Source organism: Triticum dicoccoides, chromosome 4A (assembly GCF_002162155.2).
Source record: "Triticum dicoccoides isolate Atlit2015 ecotype Zavitan chromosome 4A, WEW_v2.0, whole genome shotgun sequence".
NCBI lineage: Eukaryota > Viridiplantae > Streptophyta > Magnoliopsida > Poales > Poaceae > Triticum > Triticum dicoccoides.
The window spans coordinates 450,401,144-450,424,639 of record NC_041386.1 but is presented as its reverse complement, the minus strand read 5'-3'; the positions used below and the strand labels follow the sequence as shown (position 1 = coordinate 450,424,639).

The window sequence follows — 23,496 nt, the reverse complement described above, 5'->3', positions numbered from 1 at the left end:
TAATCACGAGGTATCCAATTATCAAGCCATATGTTAGTGTTCTCCCCCATACCAATCCTTTTAATAAGACCAAGCTTGAGAGTATCTCTGCCTTCCAAAATTGATCGCCATACCTGAGAGGGGTAATTTCCCAATTCCGCCTGTAAGATGGAGCATGTGGGGTAGTAAACAGCCTTGAGAATCCGGACACTCAAGGACGTAGGGTCCTGAAGTAAGCGCCATGCTTGGCGAGGAAGTAGCGCCAAATTGAAGAGCTCGATGTCACGGAATCCCATACCGCCCATGAACTTTGGTTGAGTCATAACTTTTCAAGAAACCCAAGTTGTCTTTCTTTCGCCTTTCCTTGAATCCCACCAAAATTTGCGGAGTAGCCCATTGGTATGTTGATAAAGCCCTCTTGGAAGCTTAAAGCATGCCATCGAATAGGTGGGAATTGCCTGTGCAACAGACTTGATGAGAACTTCCTTACCCCCAACCAAAAGCACCTTCTCCATCTGGACTTGTTTTCAGATCCTATCTTTTAGATATTTGAAAGAATTCTCCTTTGCACGCCCAACATCAGAAGAGTATTTTTCAGAGAGCTTTTCATTTTGTACATTCAGTACATGCTTGATTTCCAGCACGTTGGTTCGCTTTGGGCAACCGAGATGATGGCTAGGATAAAATTGGATTGTTGGACCGGAAGGAATGGCCCATTAGCCCGGCTGTCTCCGCGTGTCCAGTTGCAAGTCAAGTCCAGCTCCACTTCTCCTCTACCACTCCACTAGAGCAGAACCACATCTCATCCATCCCCAACCCCAGCCCCAAACCCCCCAAAGTGGAAGAGAAGATTGTTGCGGCGGCGGATCGGAGTGAGAAGAATCAATGGCTTCCGACGGCGTGGTGGCCCTGTACGGCAACAACAAGGCGGTGGTGGAGCCCTCCGCCAAGCCTGCCGCCGCCACCTTCTCCGTCAAGGTGGGCCTCGCCCAGATGCTGCGCGGCGGCGTCATCATGGACGTGGTCACCGCCGAGCAGGCGCGCCTCGCCGAGGAGGCCGGCGCCTGCGCCGTCATGGCGCTGGAGCGCGTGCCCGCCGACATCCGCGCCCAGGGCGGCGTGGCCCGCATGTCCGACCCGGCCCTCATCCGCGACATCAAGCGCGCCGTCACCATCCCGGTGATGGCCAAGGCCCGCATCGGGCACTTCGTGGAGGCCCAGATCCTGGAGGCCATCGGCGTGGACTACGTGGACGAGAGCGAGGTCCTGACCCTCGCCGACGATGCCCACCACATCAACAAGCACAACTTCCGCGTCCCCTTCGTGTGCGGCTGCCGCGACCTGGGGGAGGCGCTCCGCCGCATCCGCGAGGGCGCCGCCATGATCCACACCAAGGGCGAGGCCGGCACCGGTAACGTGGTGGAGGCCGTCCGCCACGTCCGCTCCGTGATGGGCGCCGTCCGCGCCCTGCGCAACATGGACGAGGACGAGGTCTTCAGCTACGCCAAGCAGATCGCCGCCCCGTACGACCTGGTGATGCAGACCAAGCAGCTGGGCCGCCTCCCGGTGGTGCAGTTCGCCGCCGGCGGCGTGGCCACCCCCGCGGACGCCGCCCTGATGATGCAGCTCGGGTGCGACGGGGTGTTCGTCGGCTCCGGCATCTTCAAGAGCGGCGACCCGGCGCGTCGCGCCCGCGCCATCGTGCAGGCCGTGACGCACTACAGCGACCCGGAGATCCTGGCCAACGTCAGCGCGGGGCTCGGGGAGGCCATGGTGGGGATCAACCTGTCCGACCCCAACGTGGAGCGCTTCGCCGCCCGATCCCAGTAGCTTCATACCTTGTTGCCAAGTTGGTGCCATGGATCGTCGTCGTAATAACTTGAATCTGGCTTTGCATCATGTGTCGTTTTGTTCCTCTACTCTAGGTGCATCATCATGTATTATCCAGCAGAACTATCTTGGGTGTTGGTTGCCAGTTGAGATCAGCCGAGGGATTTTGCTCTTCAAGTGCTATGCTCTCGTTTGATGTTGGTTGCCCGTGTTTGTCCCAAACTGGAGTGTGGAGATTGATTGTTTTGTTGGAGATGGCGAAAATGACTGGTCTTGGCGTTGGTTTCCCTGGCCTGACCAGACAACAAAATCCCCGTTTCCTCTTCTTACACCTACTCCCTCCGTTCTTTTTCAACTTTGAAAGTCAAACTTTTTATGTTTGATCATATTTATACAATAATAGATAAACATTTATGCCATCAAATTAGTAGCATCAGCTTTACGATAAAATATATTTTCGTCATATATCTATTTGATTTCATAAACATTAACATGTTCTTGCATAAACTCGATCAAACTTTAAGATAGTTTGACCCTCCAACATAGTTGAAAGTACATTTCTTTTATAAAGATGGATAAAGTATGTACTATCCCACGTCTAGATATATCTATTTGGACGGCAAGTAATGGATAAAGTATGTACTATCCCACGTCTAGATATATCTGTTTGGATGGAGGAACTACTTGATTACAGCTTAACCAGGTGCGTCCAACGCTAGTGGTTTCCCGTGCTGTTGGGTTGCTGCTGGATGCACCTACCGCCCCGGCAAGGCGGTCCCGTCAGAAAGCAGGATTACTCGTGCAGGCCCTCTCTTTCAATGGCCCATGATTTCTTTCCTTTTTTGTGGGCAAATGGTCCATGCTTTCCATCCATTAGCATGGACAAACCAATTCATTAATTGAACGCACCAACCATAAATACTGTGGTTGATCAGCTGCTCACGATTATAAGTAACAACTAAGAAGCTCAGCTGAGCACATTGGTGGATATGCTGGCAGGACGTTTGCCCACCCAAGAGCGGCCGTTTGATCTTGGTGCAGTCTGTGTCGTGTGCAATACCGATTCATACGATGATAGCTCTTGAGCTGCCATAGAAGATGATTACGGCGATGCCGAGGGTTCCTTTGGTGCGCTTACGGCGATGAACAAAATTTGCCGAGGGTTTCTTTGATGCGCCAAAGCGCAGGACAATGGCAGGCAATGTGCGGTGGCATGGGAGCATGTGTGCTCACCCAAGTGGGCAGGTGGACTCGGCAACCCAAACCTAAGACGACTTAATATTCCGATGCAATCTCGATGGCCGTGGTTGCAAAGATCGGACGCGTCGAGACCATGGGTAGAATTCAACATCAATGTCCTAGAGGAATCCATGCAACTGTATTGAGCGGCAGCAAAATCGACTGTACATGACGGGAGGTCGACCATGTTTTGGGAGGATCAATGGCTACATGGGCTGAGAGTGCAGGAGATAGCGCCAAACTTATATAACGTGGTGGCCAAGCATGCAAGATCCACGCGCACAGTCCAGCAGGCCCTGGAGGAGGGCACTTGGGCAGCTGACATCGGCCCAAAACTCTCGGCGGATCTGTTACAGGAGTACTTTGAAGTTGAACTATGGGCATGAGTGGACGGCTTCGAGCTACACCCAACACAGGCAGATACCATTACCTGGGCATGGGAGTCCAACGGGTGCCATCCCACCAATTCGGCATGCGACGCGAGGTTCTGGGGACAAGAGGTCATCCCCACGGCAGATTTCACTTGGAGATCCGGTGTGCCCTTGCAATGTCGGTTTTTCTCATGACTGGCCCTAAAGAACTGAAAATGCTAGTTATCGACTGGAGGGGGAGGGGGTGAATAGGCGATTTTTATGAAAGTATTCAAGATAAGGCAATGTCTTCAAAGACAGACAATCAAATAGGACCTACATAGTATACAGCGGAAGATAAATTACATTAGCCAAGCCATGGTCTAGGAAATAGTACTGAGTAAGCACGAAGAGAAATAGCAGCTAGGTAGGGTGGATCAGAATGGGAAGACGGTATGAAGCCAATTATGCAATCAGAGAGAATATCTTCACACAGTGAAGTCAAACAGGACAACCAAGCAATGACTTCAAGAAGCTAAACAGTAAGGGTGAACTGAAAGAACCAGTTGCTTGACGAAGACAATGATTTGGTAGACCAGTTCCAGTTGCTGTGACAACTGTACGTCTGGTTAGGGAGGCTGAGATTGAACTCAGAAGACCCCTTGAGCTAAGGACACTTAGTCCTAGCCCAATCACTCTGGTAAGTCTTCAAGGTAGACTTCCAAACCTTCACAAAATTCGTTCACCGATACACAATGACTCTTGGATCCTCAGAACGCGACACCTAACTGACTGGAAAATACACAATCTTCAAGTGTAATAAGTCTTCAGACCACGCACACAGAAAGACTTCAGTGATGCCTAACACTCTTTAGCGCTGGGTGTTTTGGGCTTTGTCCTCGCAAGGTTTCTCTCTCAAAGGCTTCGAAGGTGGGTTGCTCTCAAACGACAGAAGCCGTGCACTAACTCTAAGCAGCCACCAATTTATGGTGTAGGGGGTGAGCTATTTATATCCAGGAGGCAACCCGACATGATATGTCCGAAATGACCTTGGGTCACTAAGGAACCGACACGTGTCCAACAGTCGGATTTCAAACACACACGTCAGCTTGACTTGGGCTACAAGCAAAGCCGACTCATCCAACTCTAGATAAGATTTATTATCATTGTCTTCACTCGAAGACATAGGATTTGGATTGAGCATCACATCAATTTTCTGACTTTGTTCACTTGGACCCCACTTAACAGTTCGGTGATTCCTATGACTCAAGAAAGAAGAAAATGAAACTACGAAAGAAACTATGTTTTCGTACTCCATTGACTTCAATTGAATGTCTTCACATGTCATTATCTTTGACATGAATGTCTTCACGAACCACCATTGTCTTCACTGTCTTCATACATTTTTAGGGGTCATCTCTGGTAGGTAAACCAAATCAATGAGGGACTTCTAGCTGTGTTATTCTGCAATTCTCACAAACACATTAGTCCGTCAACCATGTTTGTCGTCGATAATCCCAAACCAACTAGGGGTGGCACTAGATGCACTTACAATCTCCCCCTTTTTGGTGATTGATGGCAAACTGTTTGAAGTTTTCAACAGGGATAAAGATATGTGAAAGTTAAAGAACGCGGTCATTGGCTTCATGAAGTTGAAAGGGCCCCCCCGAAGATGTGCGTATAAGTAATTTGCCTTTGAATGCAAATGCACATGGCAGGTTCTGCTTTGTGGAGATCTCCTTCAATTCATGAAGACAATTCATCGTGCATACAGAAATGTAGTGAAGATAATGACATGCACAATGAAAAATGGGTGTATGCATAATGACTTCATGGGTAATTTATCGTCGCAATAAAAGGTAGCAGCAAAACTAGCAGACGACCACCAATACTTAAGAGTTACAACTCAAAAGCAACGGTTCAAAAACAAGAGTTTCAAAACTTAACAAGAAGAAGCACCCGACCCATATAGACTCGCTTGAAGACCATCAACTCATATGCCCCTTTTGTCAGGAATGACCAAAAAGGAGTGAAGACATAGAGTGTCTAAGCGTTCCCCGGAGGAGTTGGTGAATTTGTTGGGGCAACAGGGTCGACGTTAGAGTTGGGCAGTGTAGAAGGGCCTGATGCAGAATCGTGATGCAGTGAAGCCATAGCTGGTGAAGTGGCGTCGTCCTCCTCATCAATGACTCGCGCAACAACAGTTGGGGCTGAAGCTGAATCGTTAGAATCTTCAATGGACGCAGTAGAGTGCGAACTTGCAGATTGTGGAGGCCTGGAGTCAAACTTGAATCTTTCAGTGAAGCCATCTGCAGTGAGTTCATCTTTAGAACAAAGCAGAGTAAGGCTCTTCCAGGCACGCAGACAGGCTTCATGAGCAACAAATGAGTTCTTGATGGAGAGGTTGCGTATGCGATTGACATCCATAAGAAGACTTTGCATCTGACGCTTCATCCATTCATGATGCCTATCATGCTTCACATGAAGAGAAACGAGAAGTTCTCTGTCATTTAGAACACGCACTACTGCAGGATGCTGCTAATGCGACACTACGATCAAAGACCCTTCGAGAAACCGTGTGTGATGCAATAATCACAAATGGTGGTGTATGAAAACCGTCAAAAATGTATAAAATGTTTGCGATGACGGATGCATCAAACACGGTTCAGATTTTAGTTGCGTGTGCGATGAAGGGCATATGGTTTAGTCCAATTAACTGTATGCAATGAGGAGGAACGAAAGAAACGGGCAGCTAGATGAAGGCGTGTGCGATACACAACATACGGTTCACTTGGATGAACAGTTTGTGATTAAGCAACACAAAAGAAACGGGCAGCCAGATGAAGGTGTGTGTGATATACAGCATACGGTTCACGCGGATGAACTATTTGTGATTAGGCAACACAAAAGAAACGGTCAGCCAGATCAAGGTGTGTGCGATATACGCATGCAGTTCACTCGGCCCTTGTCGTCAATGTGTGACCTCTGTGGCAACCGTTCGCTCCCTAGGCGCCTCTTCGTGTACCGTGGCAACCGTCCACCAACTCTTCGCCTTTCCCTCTCGATTTGGAACTGCTGTCGCACACTCTTCCTCCCTCCTCCATTTGCCTTCACCCTTCCTTCTGCCATTGTTCGATCGTCTTCTCCATGGAGGGAACAGGCCGAAAACGACCCCGTTATTCTTTCCCCAATTTGAATGATGACACGATGGAGGAACTCATTGATCGGTGCGACGTCATCACCCCGGCTAGCATGCCAGGTTCATTCAAGACCATTCTCGACTCAACTAATAACATCATTACAAGGAACCCAAGGGTCCAGGAGCGGTTTGATCTCCCCTGTATTCTTTGCCATGACCCTGTTGACTGGCGCGGGGACGAGGGAAGCCTCGCCTTGTGCAAGTTGATGCCGCTTGATAGTGATACGTATGATGTTAAGATGCCATCGCTTGAGGGCAAGGCTTGGGCAGGCGCAAATGGAGATTGGGTTGTTTATATTGGGTATGACTGCGAGTGGGAACTTGTGAATGTGTACACTCGTCACCGGGTTCCACTTCCAAAAATCTCAGACGACTGCCCAGAGGTTGAGTACACCGGTATTCTACCTGAGTTCAAATACGATCATGGTGACTGTCATCTACAGAAGATAGCAATTTGTCGAGTTCCCAACCGCTCTTGGGATTACACGAACTATGAAGTTGTTGCTATCTTCGACAAGCTTGTTGCCGTCCTTACTTCCACGCCTCTATGGATATTGCTCAAAAATCAATTTCTTTATAGGATGAGTACTGTGATGCAATTCAATACGAGGGTCTTGTGTTTGCTGCCACCACTCATGGCACTGTTTTTGCATGGAATCGATGCTTTTGGTACGTTTGTCTTCCACCATAATTATAATTGTTTCATCCACATGCATGCGGGTTAGCTAGTTTCCCTTTACTAATTAACCTTCTTGTGTTTCCAAGGTCCTGTGAACATTCCACCACCTATACTTAAAAAAATTTATAACCAAGGGGGAAATGACGATGCTGATGATCATGAGCATGAGGACGAGCAGGACCCATATACTTAGTGGTGCTTGGTAACTTATTCCGATGGATCACCTCTTCTTGTCTGTATATAGGGCACTGCTGATGTTACTAAGGAAGTAGGTGTTGTCTCGCATGGTCGCACTCTCCAGACCTATTCCAACATTCATTGCAGGGTATTCGGGATGGATACTAGTGTACTAGCGCCAACACCTTCTCCCCGGTTCAGTATTGGAAGTCTTGGAGGAAACTCGCTCTTCCTTGGACAAAACTATCCAATGATGGTGGAAGGCGATCCAGCTGCCGTTGACACAATGTTACTACCATTTATGAGAAGCAACTGTATCTATACCTCGGACATTTCTATGCTTCTCTACCGTCCCAATATGGGTCCTGACATAGGTTGCTTCAGCCTGGATGATCAGTCCCGCATTGGTCTCGAGATTGACAGTAGCTGGCCCTTCCCAGAGAATCACTTCTGGTTCAAAGCAAGTGTTTCCAACGCCGACGAGTGGTTGAGCTGAAGTTCATTTCATCACTTTGTTATTTGTTGTGTGAGAAAAACTTTACTAGAATGTTTTGTTGGAAATGATCTATAACCCAACGTGTATCCTCGTTCTCGTTGTGGGTTGATGACTTGTTGTATGTAATCAATGGTACATTTGCATATGTGTCCATGAACTCATGCCTGCTAGTGGTGTCCATATGAACAGTGCTAGTGATTTTAGTTGCAAAAATTAGATAGTGCTAGTGATTTTTAGCTGCATATTTTGACAAATCGCAGTGTTACAAGGTTGACAAATGGCAATGTTACTAGATAAACAAATGTCAATCTTTCCAGTTTGACAAATGGTAACATACCCAAAATGACAGATATGCAAATCTTACCCAATTGTTTGTACGTGGTTGCACACGGGTCATGCAAAACAACCGTTTGCGTTGAAGGGATGCATAAATCCTGCTCGGCACATTTTCCCTTGGCTTCCTCGGGAAGCTGTCGGTTTGCATACGGGTGTTCTAACTAAAACATTTGCGATGAGTGTTTTATATTTAAAAGCCATTGACGTTTTTTCAAAAGAAAATCATTTGATAAGTCTGTACATTGAGAGAGAAAAACGCAAGTTTGTTCAAACGATATCTTTCATTCAGTCACACTGCGAATTTATATTCATATGATCGAGAATTCGAGATACAGTATTCAAATGCGGGAGGACGGCAACTGGCACCGCTGAGAGGTAGCGGTCGACGGCAGCGTTTGCTACGTCTTGAGCTTGCGTTGGTTTTCCTCGAAGAGGAAGGGATGATGCAGCAGATTAGCGTAAGTATTTCCCTCAGTTTTTGAGAACCAAGGTATCAATCCAGTAGGAGGCCACGCTCAAGTCCCTCGTACCTGCACAAAACGATAGCTACTCGCAACCAACGCGATTAGGGGTTGTCAAGCCCTTCACGGTCACTTACGAGAGTGAGATCTGATAGATATAATATTTTTGGTATTTTTGATATAAAGATGCAAAGTAAAAATTAAAGGCAAAGTAAAAAAGCAAAGCAAGATTGAAGTGATGGAGATTGATATGATGAGAATAGACCCGGGGGCCATAGGTTTCACTAGTGGCTTCTCTCAAGAGCATAAGTATTCTACGGTGGGTGAACAAATTACTGTTGAGCAATTGACAGAATTGAGCATAGTTATAAGAATATCTAGGCATGATCATGTATATAGGCATCACGTCCGTGACAAGTAGACCGAAACGATTCTGCATCTACTACTATTACTCCACTCATCGACCGCTATCCAGCATGCATCTAGAGTATTAAGTTAAAAACAGAGTAACGCCTTAAGCAAGATGACATGATGTAGAGAGATAAATTCATGCAATATGAAATAAACCCCATCTTGTTATCCTCAATGGCAATGATGCAATACGTGCCTTGCTGCCCCTTCTGTCACTGGGTAAGGACACCGCAAGATCGAACCCAAAGCTAAGCACTTCTCCCATGGCAAGAACTACCAATCTAGTTGGCCAAACCAAACGGATAATTCGAAGAGACTTGCAAATATAACCAATCATACATAAAAGAATTCAGAGAAGATTCAAATATTATTCATAGATAGACTTGATCATAAACCCACAATTCCTCGGTCTCAACAAACACACCGCAAAAAGAAGATTACATCGAATAGATCTCCACAAGAGAGGGGGATAACTTTGTATTGAGATTCAAAGAGAGAGAAGAAGCCATCTAGCTACTGATACGTCTCCGTCGTATCTACTTTTCCAAACACTTTTGCCCTTGTTTTGGACTCTATCTTGTATGATTTGAATGGAACTAACCCGGACTGATGCTGTTTTCAGCAGAATTACCATGGTGTTGTTTTATGTGCAGAAAACAAATATTCTCGAAATGACCTGAAACTCCACGGGAGGTCTTAGAAAAAATAATAAAAAATCCTCGCCAAATATGAAGACTAGGGGGCCCACACCCTTCTCACGAGGGTGGGGGACGCGCCCCCCCCCTAGGGCGCGCCCCCTACCTCGTGGGCCCCCTAGAAACCCTCCGACGCCAACTCCAACTCTATATATTTGCTTTCGGAGAAAAAAAAATTAGAGAGAACAAATCATCGCGTTTTATGATACGGAACCGCCGCCAAGCCCTAAAACCTCTCGGGAGGGCTGCTCTGGAGTCCGTTCGGGGCTCCGGAGAGGGGGATTCATCGCCGTCGCCATCATCAACCATCCTCCATCACCAATTTCATGATGCTCACGGCCGTGCGTGAGTAATTCCATCGTAGGCTTGCTGGACGGTGATGGCTTGGATGAGATTTATCATGTAATCGAGTTAGTTTTGTTAGGGTTTGATCCCTAGTATCCATTATGTTCTGAGATTGATGTTGCTATGACTTTGCTATGCTTAATGCTTGTCACTAGGGCCCGAGTGCCATGATTTCAGATTTGAACCTATTATGTTTTCATGAATATATGTGAGTTCTTGATCCTATCTTACAAGTCTATAGTCACCTACTATGTGTTATGATCCGGCAACCCCGAAGTGACAATAATCGGGACCACTCCCGGTGATGACCATAGTTTGAGGAGTTCATGTATTCACTATGTGCTAATGCTTTGTTCCGGTTCTCTATTAAACGGAGGCCTTAATATCCCTAAGTTTCCAATAGGACCCCGCTGCCATGGGAGGGTAGGACAAAAGATGTCATGCAAGTTCTTTTCCATAAGCATGTATGAATATATATGGAATACATGCCTACATTACATTGATGAATTGGAGCTAGTTCCGTGTCACCCTATGTTATGACTGTTACATGATGAACCGCATCCGGCATAATTATCCATCACTGATCCGGTGCCTACGAGTTTTCCATATACTGGTTTACGCTTATTTACTTTTCCGCTGCAACTGTTACAATCACTACAAAATACCAAAAACATTACTTTTGTTGTCTTTACTTTTGTTGCCGCTACCACCACTATCATATTACTTTGCTACTAAACACTTTGCTGCAGATACTAAGTTTCCAGGTGTGGTTGAATTGACAACTCAGCTGCTAATACTTGAGAATATTCTTTGGCTCCCCTTGTGTCGAATCCATAAATTTGGGTTGAATACTCTACCCTCAAAAGCTGTTGCGATCCCCTATACTTGTGGGTTATCAAGACCTTTTTCTGGCGCCGTTGCCGGGGAGCATAACTCTATTCTTTGAGTCACTTGGGATTTATATCCGCTGGACACTATGAAGAACTTGAGAGATCCAAAAACCAAGATCTATCCCTCAACTACGAGGGGAGGTAAGGAACTGCCATCTAGCTCTGCACTTGATTCACCTTATGTTATGAGTAAGTTTGCGACACCTACACCTGCTTCTGCTATTCGTTATGATATGTCGCATGTTATTGATGATGCCACTTCTGCTATGCATGATACTTATGATGAAACTGCTTCTATGTCTGATACCACTGTGCCCCTTAGCAAATTTCTTGATGAACAAATTGCTAGGGCTAGAGAAAAAGAAATTATTGAATCTGAATACGATGATGATAGTGATGATGAAAACATGCCTGTTATTCCTGAAGGTTATCTTTTTGATAGGGAATCTTCTGCCGCTATTTCCGCTTGCAAGGATAGTTATGAGCTTAAGAGGTTATTAATTAAATGGAACAAAGAATCACTTAGAGATAAAATGAGACCCGACCCTGCTTTTGCTACTTCACCTATATGTGTTCCTGATAAAGATTATGAATTCTCTGTTGATCCTGATATAATTACTTTGGTTGAATCTGATCCGTTTTATGGCTATGAATCTGAAACTGTTGTGGCACATCTTACTAAGTTAAATGATATAGCTGCCCTGTTCACTAATGATGAGAGATCACGTTACCTCTATTTACTCAAAATATTTCCGTTCTCATTAAAGGGTGATGCTAAGATATGGTTTAATTCTCTTGATCCTGTTTGTGTGCGTAGTCCCCAGGATATGATTTATTACTTCTCTGCTAAATATTTCCCTGCTCATAAGAAACAAGCAGCTTTGAGGGAAATATACAACTTTGTGCAAATTAAAGAAGAGAGTCTCCCACAAGCTTGGGGGAGGATTCTCAAGTTACTTAATGCTTTGCCTGATCATCCTCTTAAGAAACCTGAAATACTTGATATCTTTTATAGTGGACTAACCGATGCTTCCAGAGATTACCTGGATAGTTCTGCTGGTTCTCTTTTCAGGGAAAGAACACCGGATGAAGCTGAAATTCTATTGAATAATATGTTGACAAATGAAAATAATTGGGCACCTCCTGAGCCAGCTCCTGCTCCAATTACTGAGCCTATTCCTAAACCAACTCCGAAGAAGAGAGGTATTCTATTTCTCAGTCCCGAAGATATGCGAGAGGCAAAGAGATCTATGAAAGAGAAAGGTATTAAAGCTGAAGACGTTAAGAATTTATCTCCTATTGAAGAAATACATGGTCTTAATATACCGCCTGTTGAAGAAACATATGATCTCAATTATTTATTCACTGAAGAACCTCCTGATCCCGATATCCCGACACAGGTAGTAAAGGTAAATTCTCTCTATAGATATGATAAAACTGAAGTCCCCCCTACTAAAATTGCTAGTCAGTGCTTGGATGAGTTTGATAACTTTATGTTTAAGCAAGACGACTTCAATGCTTATTTTGGTAGACAATTAAAAGAAAATGCTTATATGATTAGACGCTTGTGTGATTATATGGCTGATATTAAAGGTGAACTTAAACTTATTAGCAAACATGCTTCTATGGTTACTACTCAAGTAGAACAAGTACTTAAAGCTCAAAAAGAAGTGCTTGATGAAATGAATAGTAAGAAAAATGATTATGCTGTTAGAGTGGCTACTATAACTGGTAGAATGACTCAGGAACCTTTGTATCCTGAAGGCCACCCTAAGATAATCGAGCAAGATTCTCAAAGAAATAATATTGATGTTCCTAGTTCTTCTAAAAAGAAGAAGAAAATGATAGAACTGTGCAAACTTCTAGTGAACCTATTGCTGAACCACCTGATAATCCAAATGATATATCTATGTCTGATGCTGAAACACAATTTGGTAATGAACATGAACCTAGTAAAAATATTAATGATGATGTTCATGATGATGCTCAACCTAGTAATGACAATGATGTAGAAATTGAACCTGCTGTCGATCTTGATAACCCACAATCAAAGAATCAACGTTATGATAAAAGAGACTTTGTTGCTAGGAAACATGGTAAAGAAAGGGAACCTTGGGTTCAGAAACCCATGCCCTTTCCCCCGAAACCATCCAAGAAAAAGGATGATGAGGATTTTGAGCGCTTTGCTGAAATGATTAGGCCTATCTTTTGCGTATGAGATTAACTGATGTGCTCAAAACAAATCCTTATGCTAAATATATGAAAGATATCATTACTAATAAAAGAAAGATACCGGAAGCTGAAATTTCCACCATGCTTGCTAATTATACTTTTAAGGGTGGAATACCAAAGAAACTTGGAGACCCCGGAGTACCTACTATACCTTGCTCCATTAAAAGAAATTATATTAAAACTGCTTTATGTGATCTTGGAGCCGGTGTTAGTGTCATGCCTCTCTCTTTATATCATAGACTTTACTTGAATAAGCTGACACCTACTGAAATATCTTTGCAAATGGCTGATAAATCAACTGCTATACTTGTCGGTATTTGTGAGGATGTGCCTATTGTGGTTGCAAACATTACTATTCTAACGGACTTTGTTATACTTGATATTCCCGAGGATGATATTATGTCTATTATTCTTGGAAGACCTTTTCTTAATACTGTAGGGGCTGTTATTGATTGCAACAAAGGCAATGTCACTTTTCATGTTAATGGTAATGAGCATATGGTGCACTTTCCGAGGAAACAACCTCAAGTTCATAGTATCAATTCTATTGGAAAAATTCCATCGATTATATTTGGAGGTTTTGAATTTCCTCTTCCTATTGTCAAGAAGAAATATGATATACTTATTATAGGGGATGTGCATATCCCTGTTGAGGTAACTTAGTGTTATTCGAAATTTCTCCGGTTTCATGATTATCGGAATGAGTTTGTTAACAAGACTTGATCAACCTTGTTAGTGGATTCTTTTTGATGAGCATGAGATGGATGAAACTAGAAACACAAACTTCTGTACCCTCTTTATACTTTCTTTTATTTATATTAAATAAAGTAAAATAGTATTTTTCAGTCTGTTTCCTGGCTTATCTGTGCAATATAAAAATATCCCAAAAATAAAAGTCCTCAGAATGCCATGCCAATTTAATATGATTTTTTCGGGAATATTTGAGGATTTACTATGCAAAAATTACCGCGGGAGGAGCTGCCACCTGGCCACGAGGGTGGTGGGCGCGCCCCCCCTATAGGGCGCGCCCCCTACCTCGTGGGCCCACGGTGGCCCTCCTCCACTTATCCCAGCACCCATCTTCTTCCTCTATCTCACACAAACCCGAAAAACCAACTCAAGCACGAGTTCCAGCCACTTTTGCTGTGATTTTCGATCTCCTTGCTCAAAGCATCTCTCGCAAAACTGCTTGGGGAGATTGTTCCTTGGTATGTGACTCCTCCATTGGTCCAATTAGTTTTTGTTCTAGTGCTTTATTCTTTGCAAATTTGTGCTGCATAGGTGACCATGTTCTTGAGCTTGCATGTCAAATTTATATGGTTCCAAGTAGTTCTAATGCTTGATATAGGCTCTAGGCACTTGTAGGAGTAGTTACTATCAGTTTTATTGAGTTTGGTTTACTTTTATTTTCAAGTTACTAAATTTTTTTTCAGAATTTTTCAGAGAAAAACAATATGTTTAGGAAGATGTTCCAAGGTGGTTCCTCTAAGAAGCAAGGACCCAGGATTGCTATGCGCGATGCTGACGAGGATCCACCAAGAGACGCTCCGGTACGGCCTTGTGAATGGCCGTTGGAAAATTTTATGGACCGTGCGAGAATTAAAGAAGAATTCAAATCATATTTGCGCAATGCCGGTCTTGCGGATTTTGAGGCTAACAAATGCCCCCAGTACCATGATCTCACAAGTTCATTTGTGAGGAGGTTTGAGTATTCATCTTCGCGTAATTCTCCTTCAGTCATGTTTGATCTCTATGACAAATCTTATACCATGGACTTAGAGGATTTCACTTCTGCTTGCGAACTTCCATCATGGGGTAGTGTTAGGGATCCCCCTAAATCTGAATTTAGAAACTTTCTTGCTAGTATAACTGTGGGGGAATCTAGAGATATAACGCAGGCTACCATAAGGAGCATCCACTTTCCTGCTATACATTATTTTGCTCTTTTCATTGGTAGATGCATAAATGCTAATGATGAAGCATGTCACATGTGTGTCCCTGATCTTAGCATTCTTAGGAGTGCTATGTTAGGAGACCAATCTTATCATATGGGAGCCATTCTAGCTCGTAGGTTGCATCATAATAGACATAATGGAGATTTCTTTGGAGGAATATATGCAACCCCCTTAGCTCATTTTCTTGAGATACACATTCGTGAGGGTGATATGGAGTTGCCCCCAGCATATTTAGATTATGACTCTATGGCTTCACATCAGTTTGTTAAGAGGCCTGAATCACCTCTCTTATATCGTTTAATTTTTGATAAACGACGTGTTTTCCGTATTACTCTCCCTGCTCCTACCTTCTTTGATTCACAGACAAAAGGAAGATATGTTATTACCAGAGAGGAGGCAGAAAAGTACGAGAGGAGAGCGGAGGCAGCTCGACTCCACGCTGCAGCTCAGCAGGCGATAACCGCTGCACAACAGTATGATCCCAACTATTCCTCTTCATCACAGTACGACCCCAACAACTATTATTATGGATACCCGCCAGGCCAGCCGTGGCAATAGACCAACTTAGGCCAAAAGCCTAAGCTTGGGGGAGTACATATTTCTCACCGACATTATATTTATGTTCACACACACTCATTGCTAGATGTCGGTGCTCATACTTTTTCACTGTAATATCCATGCTAGTTTATTTTCTTTTTCCTGCTTTCTTCTTGTGTGTTTGTTAAACCTTAAGAAAAACCAAAAAAATTAGTAGTAGTTTATTTTTCTGCTGTAGTAGTAATAATTAAAAAGAAAACCCAAAAATATTTCCCGTTCTTCTTTTGCTTGTTGGGAGCTTTCCCGTGTAAATAGTTTTACTTCTTTTCTTTTCTTTGGGGGTCAGTAGGAGAAGACCATAATTAAAATTGTTGAAGTGGCTCTTATATGCATTATTGTTGATTTAACCAAGAGCCCATATTGCCTTGTCTTCTCCTGTTTATTGAATGCTCGCAGATTCCAGCTTAGTCCAATGCATGTGCACTCTTATTATTATTCACACCGTTCGGTCATGCAAGTGAAAGGCAATTATGATGATATATGATGGACTGACTGAGATGAGAAAAGCTGGTATGAACTTGACCTCTTTTGTTTTTGTAAATATGATGAGTCTCTCGTTCTTGATTCAGCTTATTATGAATAAACATGTTTGCAATGACAATTAGAGATCATAGTTGCTTGTGCCATGCTTGATTAGCTATGAGTTATAATGGTTTACCTTGTGTGCCAACATGCTATTGAGATGATTATGATGTGGTATGATGGGGTGGTATCCTCTTTTGAATGATTTAAGTGACTTGACTTGGCACATGTTCACGCATGTAGTTGAAACAAAATCAACATAGCCTTCACGATATTTATGTTCATGGTGGATTATATCCTACTCATGCTTGCATCCAATGTTTATTAATTTTAATGTATGTGCATGTTTGTTGTCGCTCTCTAGTTGGTCGCTTCCCAGTCTTTTGCTAGCCTTCACTTGTACTAAGCGGGAATACTGCTTGTGCATCCAAACCCTTAAACCCCAAAGTTATTCCATATGAGTCCACTATACCTTCCTATATGCGGTATCTACCTACCGTTCCAAGTAAATTTGTATGTGCCAAACTCTAAACCTTCAAATAAATATTCTGTTTTGTATGCTCGAATAGCTCATGTATCAACAAAGGTTGTCCTTATCTTCCGTGTTAGGTGGGTTATTCTCAAGAGGAGTGGACTCCGCTCCTCAATCACGAGAAAATGGCTGGTCACCGGGATGCCCAGTCCCATGCTTTATGAAAACTAAATCAAAATTAATTGCAAACAAAACTCCCCCTGGGACCTGATGTATGTTGGAGTCACTCGTTGTTTCGAGCAAGCCATGGGTTGATGCTTGTTGGTGGAGGGGGAGTATAAACTTTACCAATCTGTTTGGGAACCGCCTATAATGTGTTTAGCATGGAAGATATCGCCATCTCTTAGTTGTTATGTTGACAATCAAAGTATATAGCTCAAAATACAATTTATCTCTATTTCAAAACCAAGCTCTGGTACCTCTACAAATCCCTGCTTCCCGCTGCGAAGGGCCTATCCATTTACTTTTATGTTGATTCATCACCCTCTTATTAAAAAGCACTAGCTGGAGAGCACAATTGTCATTTGCATTCATCACTGTTAATTTATATTGGGTATGACTATGATTGGATCTCTTTTACCATGAATTACAATGTCTAGTCAGTCCTTGATCTTTAAAGGTGCTCTCCATTTATGTTTTGCGGTCTCAGAAAGGGTTGGCGAGATACCATATTGTTATATCATATTATGATTGTTTTGAGCAAGTGTTGTCATCCGAGATTCATTATTATGACTTGCTAGTTGATTATTCTATTGATATGAGTAATTATGAGACCTAAGAATTATTGCAAATGTGGTTAGTTATGATTTATGCTGAAAACCTGAATGCTGGCTTAACATAGTTACAACAACAAGAGCAAACAAAGTTTGTAAAAGTTTTTCTTTCTTTCAGTTTGTCAACTGAATTGCTTGAGGACAAGCAAGGGTTTAAGCTTGGGGGAGTTGATACGTCTCCGTCGTATCGACTTTTCCAAAAACTTTTGCCCTTGTTTTGGACTCTATCTTGTATGATTCGAATGGAGCTAACCCGGACTGACGCTATTTTCAGCAGAATTACCATGATGTTGTTTTATGTGCAGAAAACAAATATTCTCGGAATGACCTGAAACTCCATGGGAGGTCTTAGAAAAAATAATAAAAAATCCTTGCCAAATATGAAGACTAGGGGGCCCACACCCTTCTCACGAGGGTGGGGGGCGCCCCTCCTAGGGCGCGCCCCCTACCTCGTGGGCCCCCTGGAAACCCTCCGATGCCAACTCCAACTCTATATATTTGCTTTCGGAGAGAAAAAAAATCAGAGAGAAGAAATCATCGCGTTTTACAATACGGAGCCGCCGCCAAGCCCTAAAACCTCTCGGGAGGGCTGATCTGGAGTCCGTTCGGGGCTCCGGAGAGGGGGATTCATCGCCGTCGTCATCATCAACCATCCTCCATCACCAATTTCATGATGATCACCGCCGTGCGTGAGCAATTCCATCGTAGGCTTGCTGGACGGTGATGGGTTGGATGATATTTATCATGTAATCAAGTTAGTTTTGTTAGGGTTTGATCCCTAGTATCCATTATGTTCTGAGATTGATGTTGCTATGACCTTGCTATGCTTAATGCTTGTCACTAGGGCCCGAGTGCCATGATTTCAGATCTGAACCTATTATGTTTTCATGAATATATGTGAGTTCTTGATCCTATCTTGCAAGTCTATAGTCACCTACTATGTGTTATGATCCGGCAACCCCGAAGTGACAATAATCGGGACCACTCCCGGTGATGACCATAGTTTGAGGAGTTCATGTATTCACTATGTGCTAATGCTTTGTTCTGGTTCTCTATTAAAAGGAGGCCTTAATATCCCTAAGTTTCCAATAGGACCCCGCTGCCACGGGAGGGTAGGACAAAAGATGTCATGCAAGTTCTTTTCCATAAGCACGTATGACTATATATGGAATACATGCCTACATTACATTGATGAATAGGAGCTAGTTCCGTGTCACCCTATGTTATGACTGTTACATGATGAACCGCATCCGGCATAATTATCCATCAGTAATCCGGTGCCTACAAGTTTTCCATATACTGGTTTATGCTTATTTACTTTTCCGCTGCTACTGTTACAATCACTACAAAATACCAAAAACATTACTTTTGTTGTCTTTACTTTTGTTGCCGCTACCACCACTATCATATTACTTTGCTACTAAACACTTTGCTGCAGATACTAAGTTTCCAGGTGTGGTTGAATTGACAACTCAGCTGCTAATACTTGATAATATTCTTTGGCTCCCCTTGTGTCGAATCCATAAATTTGGGTTGAATACTCTACCCTCGAAAGCTGTTGCGATCCCCTATACTTGTGGGTTATCAGCTACTAACTATGGACCCGAAGGTCTGAGGTAAACTACTCACAGTTCATCGGAGGGGCTAGGATGATGTAGAAGCCCTCCGTGATGACGGCCCTCTTCCGGCGGAGCTCCAGAACAGGCCCCAAGATGGGATCTCGTGGATACAGAAAGTTGAGGCGGTGGAATTAGGTTTTTGGCTCCTGTTCTGATCGTTTGGGGGTACGTGTTTATATATAGGAGGAAGAAGTACGTCGGTGGAGCACCGAGGGGCCCACGAGGCAGGGGGCGCGCCCTAGGGGGGCGCCCCCCACCCTCGTGACCTCCTCTTTGACTCCCTGGTGTAGAGTCCAAGTCTCCTGGATCACGTTCGGTGAGAAAATTACGTTCCCGAAGATTTTATTCCGTTTGGACTCCGTTTGATATTCCGTTTCTTCGAAATACTGAAATAGGAAAAAAACAGCAATTCTGGCTGGGCCTCCGGTTAATAGGTTAGTTCCAAAAATAATATAAAAGTGGAAAATAAAGCCCAATGTGGTCCAAAACAGTAGATAATATAGCATGGAGCAATCAAAAATTATAGATACGTTGGAGACGTATCAGGCATCCCCAAGCTTAATTCCTGCTCGTCCTCAAGTAGGTAAATGATAAAAAGAGAATTTTTGATGTGGAGTGCTACTTGGCATAATTTCAATGCAAATCTTCTTAATTATGATATGAATATTCAGATTTGAAAGATTCAAGACAAAAGTTTATATTGACATAAAAATAATAATACTTCAAGCATACTAACAAATCAATTATGTCTTCTCAAAATCACATGTGTGTCCTTGGGTGCATGCTTAGGTCCCATGCAAGAGACGGGAATGAATTTCAAACACCAGGGCATTGTTAATTGCCGGCAAAACACTGAGATACCTGGTTTTTAAATTCCAGTAAATCCGAAACTCGTTTGAAATCCATGAAACTTGGCATGCTATCATGGAGCGGTATAAACATGCCATGGTGAAAATTTAGTCCCATTTGGGGCAGGTTTGGGTATAAGCTTATCACAAACTAGAGCTTCTCACAACAAGCATGATGGTTTCGATAGGGAACGTACCACCTTTGGGGACGGGGCGATATCTGTTGCCTCTTATTGCTTTCAAAAATTTTCTAGTGTACATAGAACAATAGGAGTGTTGTGTTTAATCTTGGAATTTTTGGGGTTCGTTTGGCCTTTTTATACATTAACTGGGTTTTCTAGGCATTTTATGTGCATAATTAAAATTTGAACTACAAGTACATGCTCCAATGCACTAAAGTTGGTTGAAAAATCACATGTGTGTCCTTGGGTGAATTTCTAGGTCCCATGCAAGAGATGGGAATGAAATTCAAACACCAGTGCACTTTTGATTGCCGGATAAATGTTGAGATGCATGGTTTTTAAATTCTAGTAAATCCAAAACTCGCCTGAAATTCATGAAACTTGGTATGCTATCATGGAGCGGCATCAACATGCCGTGGTAAAAAAATTCCCATTTGGGGCAGGTTCGGGTATAAGCTTCTCACAACAAGCATGATTGTTTCGATAGGGAACGTACCATCTTTGGGGACAAAACGATGTCCATTGCCTCTTATTGCTTTCAAAAAATTTCTAGTGTCAACATAGAACAACAGGAGTGTTGTGTCAATTTTTGAGATTTTTCAGGGTTCGTTTGGACTTTTTATGCATTAACTGGGTTTTCTAGGAATTTTATGTGCATAATTCAAATTTCAACTACAAGCACATGCTCCAATGCACTAAAGTTGGTTGAAAAATCTAATCCGTGTCCTTGGGTGAATTTCTAGGTCCCATGCAAGAGATGGGAATAAAATTCAAACACCAAGGCACTGTTGATTGCTGGCAAAACGTTGAGATGCCTGGTTTTTTAATTCTAGTAAATCCAAAACTCGTCTGAAATTCATGAAACTTGGCATGCTATCATGGAGCGGCATCAACATGCCGTGGTAAAAAATTGTCCCATTTGGGGTAGGTTCGGGTATATGCTTCTCACAAACCAGAGCTTCTCACAACAAGCATGATGGTTTCGGTAGGGAACGTCCCACCTTTGGAGATGAAATGATATCCATTGCCTCTTATTGCTTTCAAAAAAATTCTCGTGTCAACATAGAACAACAAGAGTGTTGTGTCAATTTTGGGGATTTTTGGGGGTTCGTTTGGACATTTTTATGCATTAAGTGAGTTTTTAATGCATTTATGTGCATAATTCAAATTTGAACTACATGCACATGCTCCAGTGCATATAAATTGGTTGAAAAATCAAATCTGTGTCCTTGGGTGCATGCTTAGGTCCCATGTAAGAAATGGGAATAAATTTCAAACACCAGGGCACCGTTGATTGCCGGCAAAACATTGAGATGCCTAGTTTTTAAATTCTAGTAAATCCAAAACTCGTCTGAAATTCATGAAACTTGGCATGCTATCATGGAATTGCACCCGACATGTTGTGGCATTTTTCGTGTCCATTTTGAGAGAAGGCGCACTTGAATAATGACAACCAACAAAGGCATTTTGAAAAAATAGCTGCCACTTTAATATCTCAAACGTTTGTATAACTCAAACCGTGTGCGTTTTGTTAACCATTCACGTGATGCCATGTGTCTTGGTTTTAATGGTTGTACGAGGTGCCGTGCAGACAGCTGCTTGACCTTGACTGAACGGGAGGCGTGCGAGTGATGTCTGGTGCGCACGCTGACCGAGAGGCGTGCAAGCTGTCCTCAATGTGCAGGCTCACCGGGAAGCGTGCTAGTTGTACGCTGCGCAGGCTCACTGGGAAGCGAGCCCTTTGACTTCCATGGCCGTCCGCTTTCCTCTACATTAATGGCGCCCGAGCCGTTGTTTAATACGGGCGGCCTTACTGTTCGCCTCCCATTCCCCTCCCTCCTGCAGACCTCCACCAATGCCATGACGCGAATGATAATCTTCCACTAGTCTTCAAGTTTGGTGAAGTCGACTCCGAGCCAGAGGAGATAGAAAATAAGGAGGAATTGAGCATCATGGACATGGCCCAGAATGAGCTGGTCGCGACGGTTGCTGCCCCCTCTCCTGTCCCAGCTCCCATCACCGCGCCTGTGCCAGCGACCATGCCAGTAGCATTGACGGGCTGGTCACCGAGCACTATCTCAGAGCTGGAAGCCGCGGGCGTCAGCGAGGTCACCGCGGACCCGCGCGAGCTCGTGTACATGCCAGCGCCCGTGCGCCCCTCCACCCACTGTGGCATCGGCCCCCGTGTATTTGGCTGCACCCGCCGCGCCCGTGCCCCTGCCTGTGCGCGCCTCTCCACCCACCATGGCGTCGGTGCCCGTGCGTTTGGTTTCACCCGCCGCGCCTGTGCCCGTGCCCCCCTCAGCGGCATGGAACGCTGATATGTCTCCAACGTATCTATAATTTTTTATTGCTCCATGCTATATTATCTATTGTTTTGGACTATATTGGGCTTTATTTTCCACTTTTATATTATTTTTGGGACTAACCTATTAACCGGAGGCCCGGCCCAGAATTGTTGTTTTTTGCCCATTTCAGTATTTCGGAGAAACAGAATATCAAACGGAGTCCAAACGGAATAAAATCTTCGGGAACGTGATTTTCTCACCGAACGTGATCCAGGAGACTTGGACTCTACGCCAGGGAGTCAAAGAGGAGGTCACGAGGGTGGGGGCCCCCCTAGGGCGCGCCCCCTGCCTCATGGGCCCCTCGGTGCTCCACTGACGTACTTCTTCCTCCTATATATACACACGTACCCCCAAATGATCAGAACAGGAGCCAAAAACCTAATTCCACCGCCGCAACTTTCTGTATCCACGAGATCCCATCTTGGGGCCTGTTCCGGAGCTCCGCCAGAAGAGGGCCGTCATCACGGAGGGCTTCTACATCATCCTATCCCCTCCGATGAAGTGTGAGTAGTTTACCTCAGACCTTTGGGTCCATAGTTAGTAGCTAGATGGCTTGTTCTCTCTCTTTGAATCTCAATACAAAGTTCTCCCCCTCTCTTGTGGAGATCTATTCGATGTAATCTTCTTTTTGCGGTGTGTTTGTTGAGACCGATGAATTTTGGGCTTATGATCAAGTCTATCTATGAATAATATTTGAATCTTCTCTAAATTCTTTTATGTATGATTGGTTATCTTTGCAAGTCTCTTCGAATTATCCGTTTGGTTTGGCCAACTAGATTGGTAGTTATTGCCATGGGAGAA

General features: G+C 43.9%; 1 protein-coding gene across 1 annotated transcript; it reads left to right on the top strand.

Annotated features, from left to right (window-relative positions):
- The first annotated feature begins 714 nt into the window (after window positions 1–714).
- Window positions 715–2,073, top strand: LOC119286116 (probable pyridoxal 5'-phosphate synthase subunit PDX1.1). Its single transcript, XM_037565463.1, has one exon. The coding sequence runs from the start codon at window positions 865–867 to the stop codon at window positions 1,807–1,809; it is 945 nt and encodes a 314-aa protein (XP_037421360.1). The 5' UTR covers window positions 715–864; the 3' UTR covers window positions 1,810–2,073.
- Window positions 2,074–23,496: the final 21,423 nt, after the last annotated feature.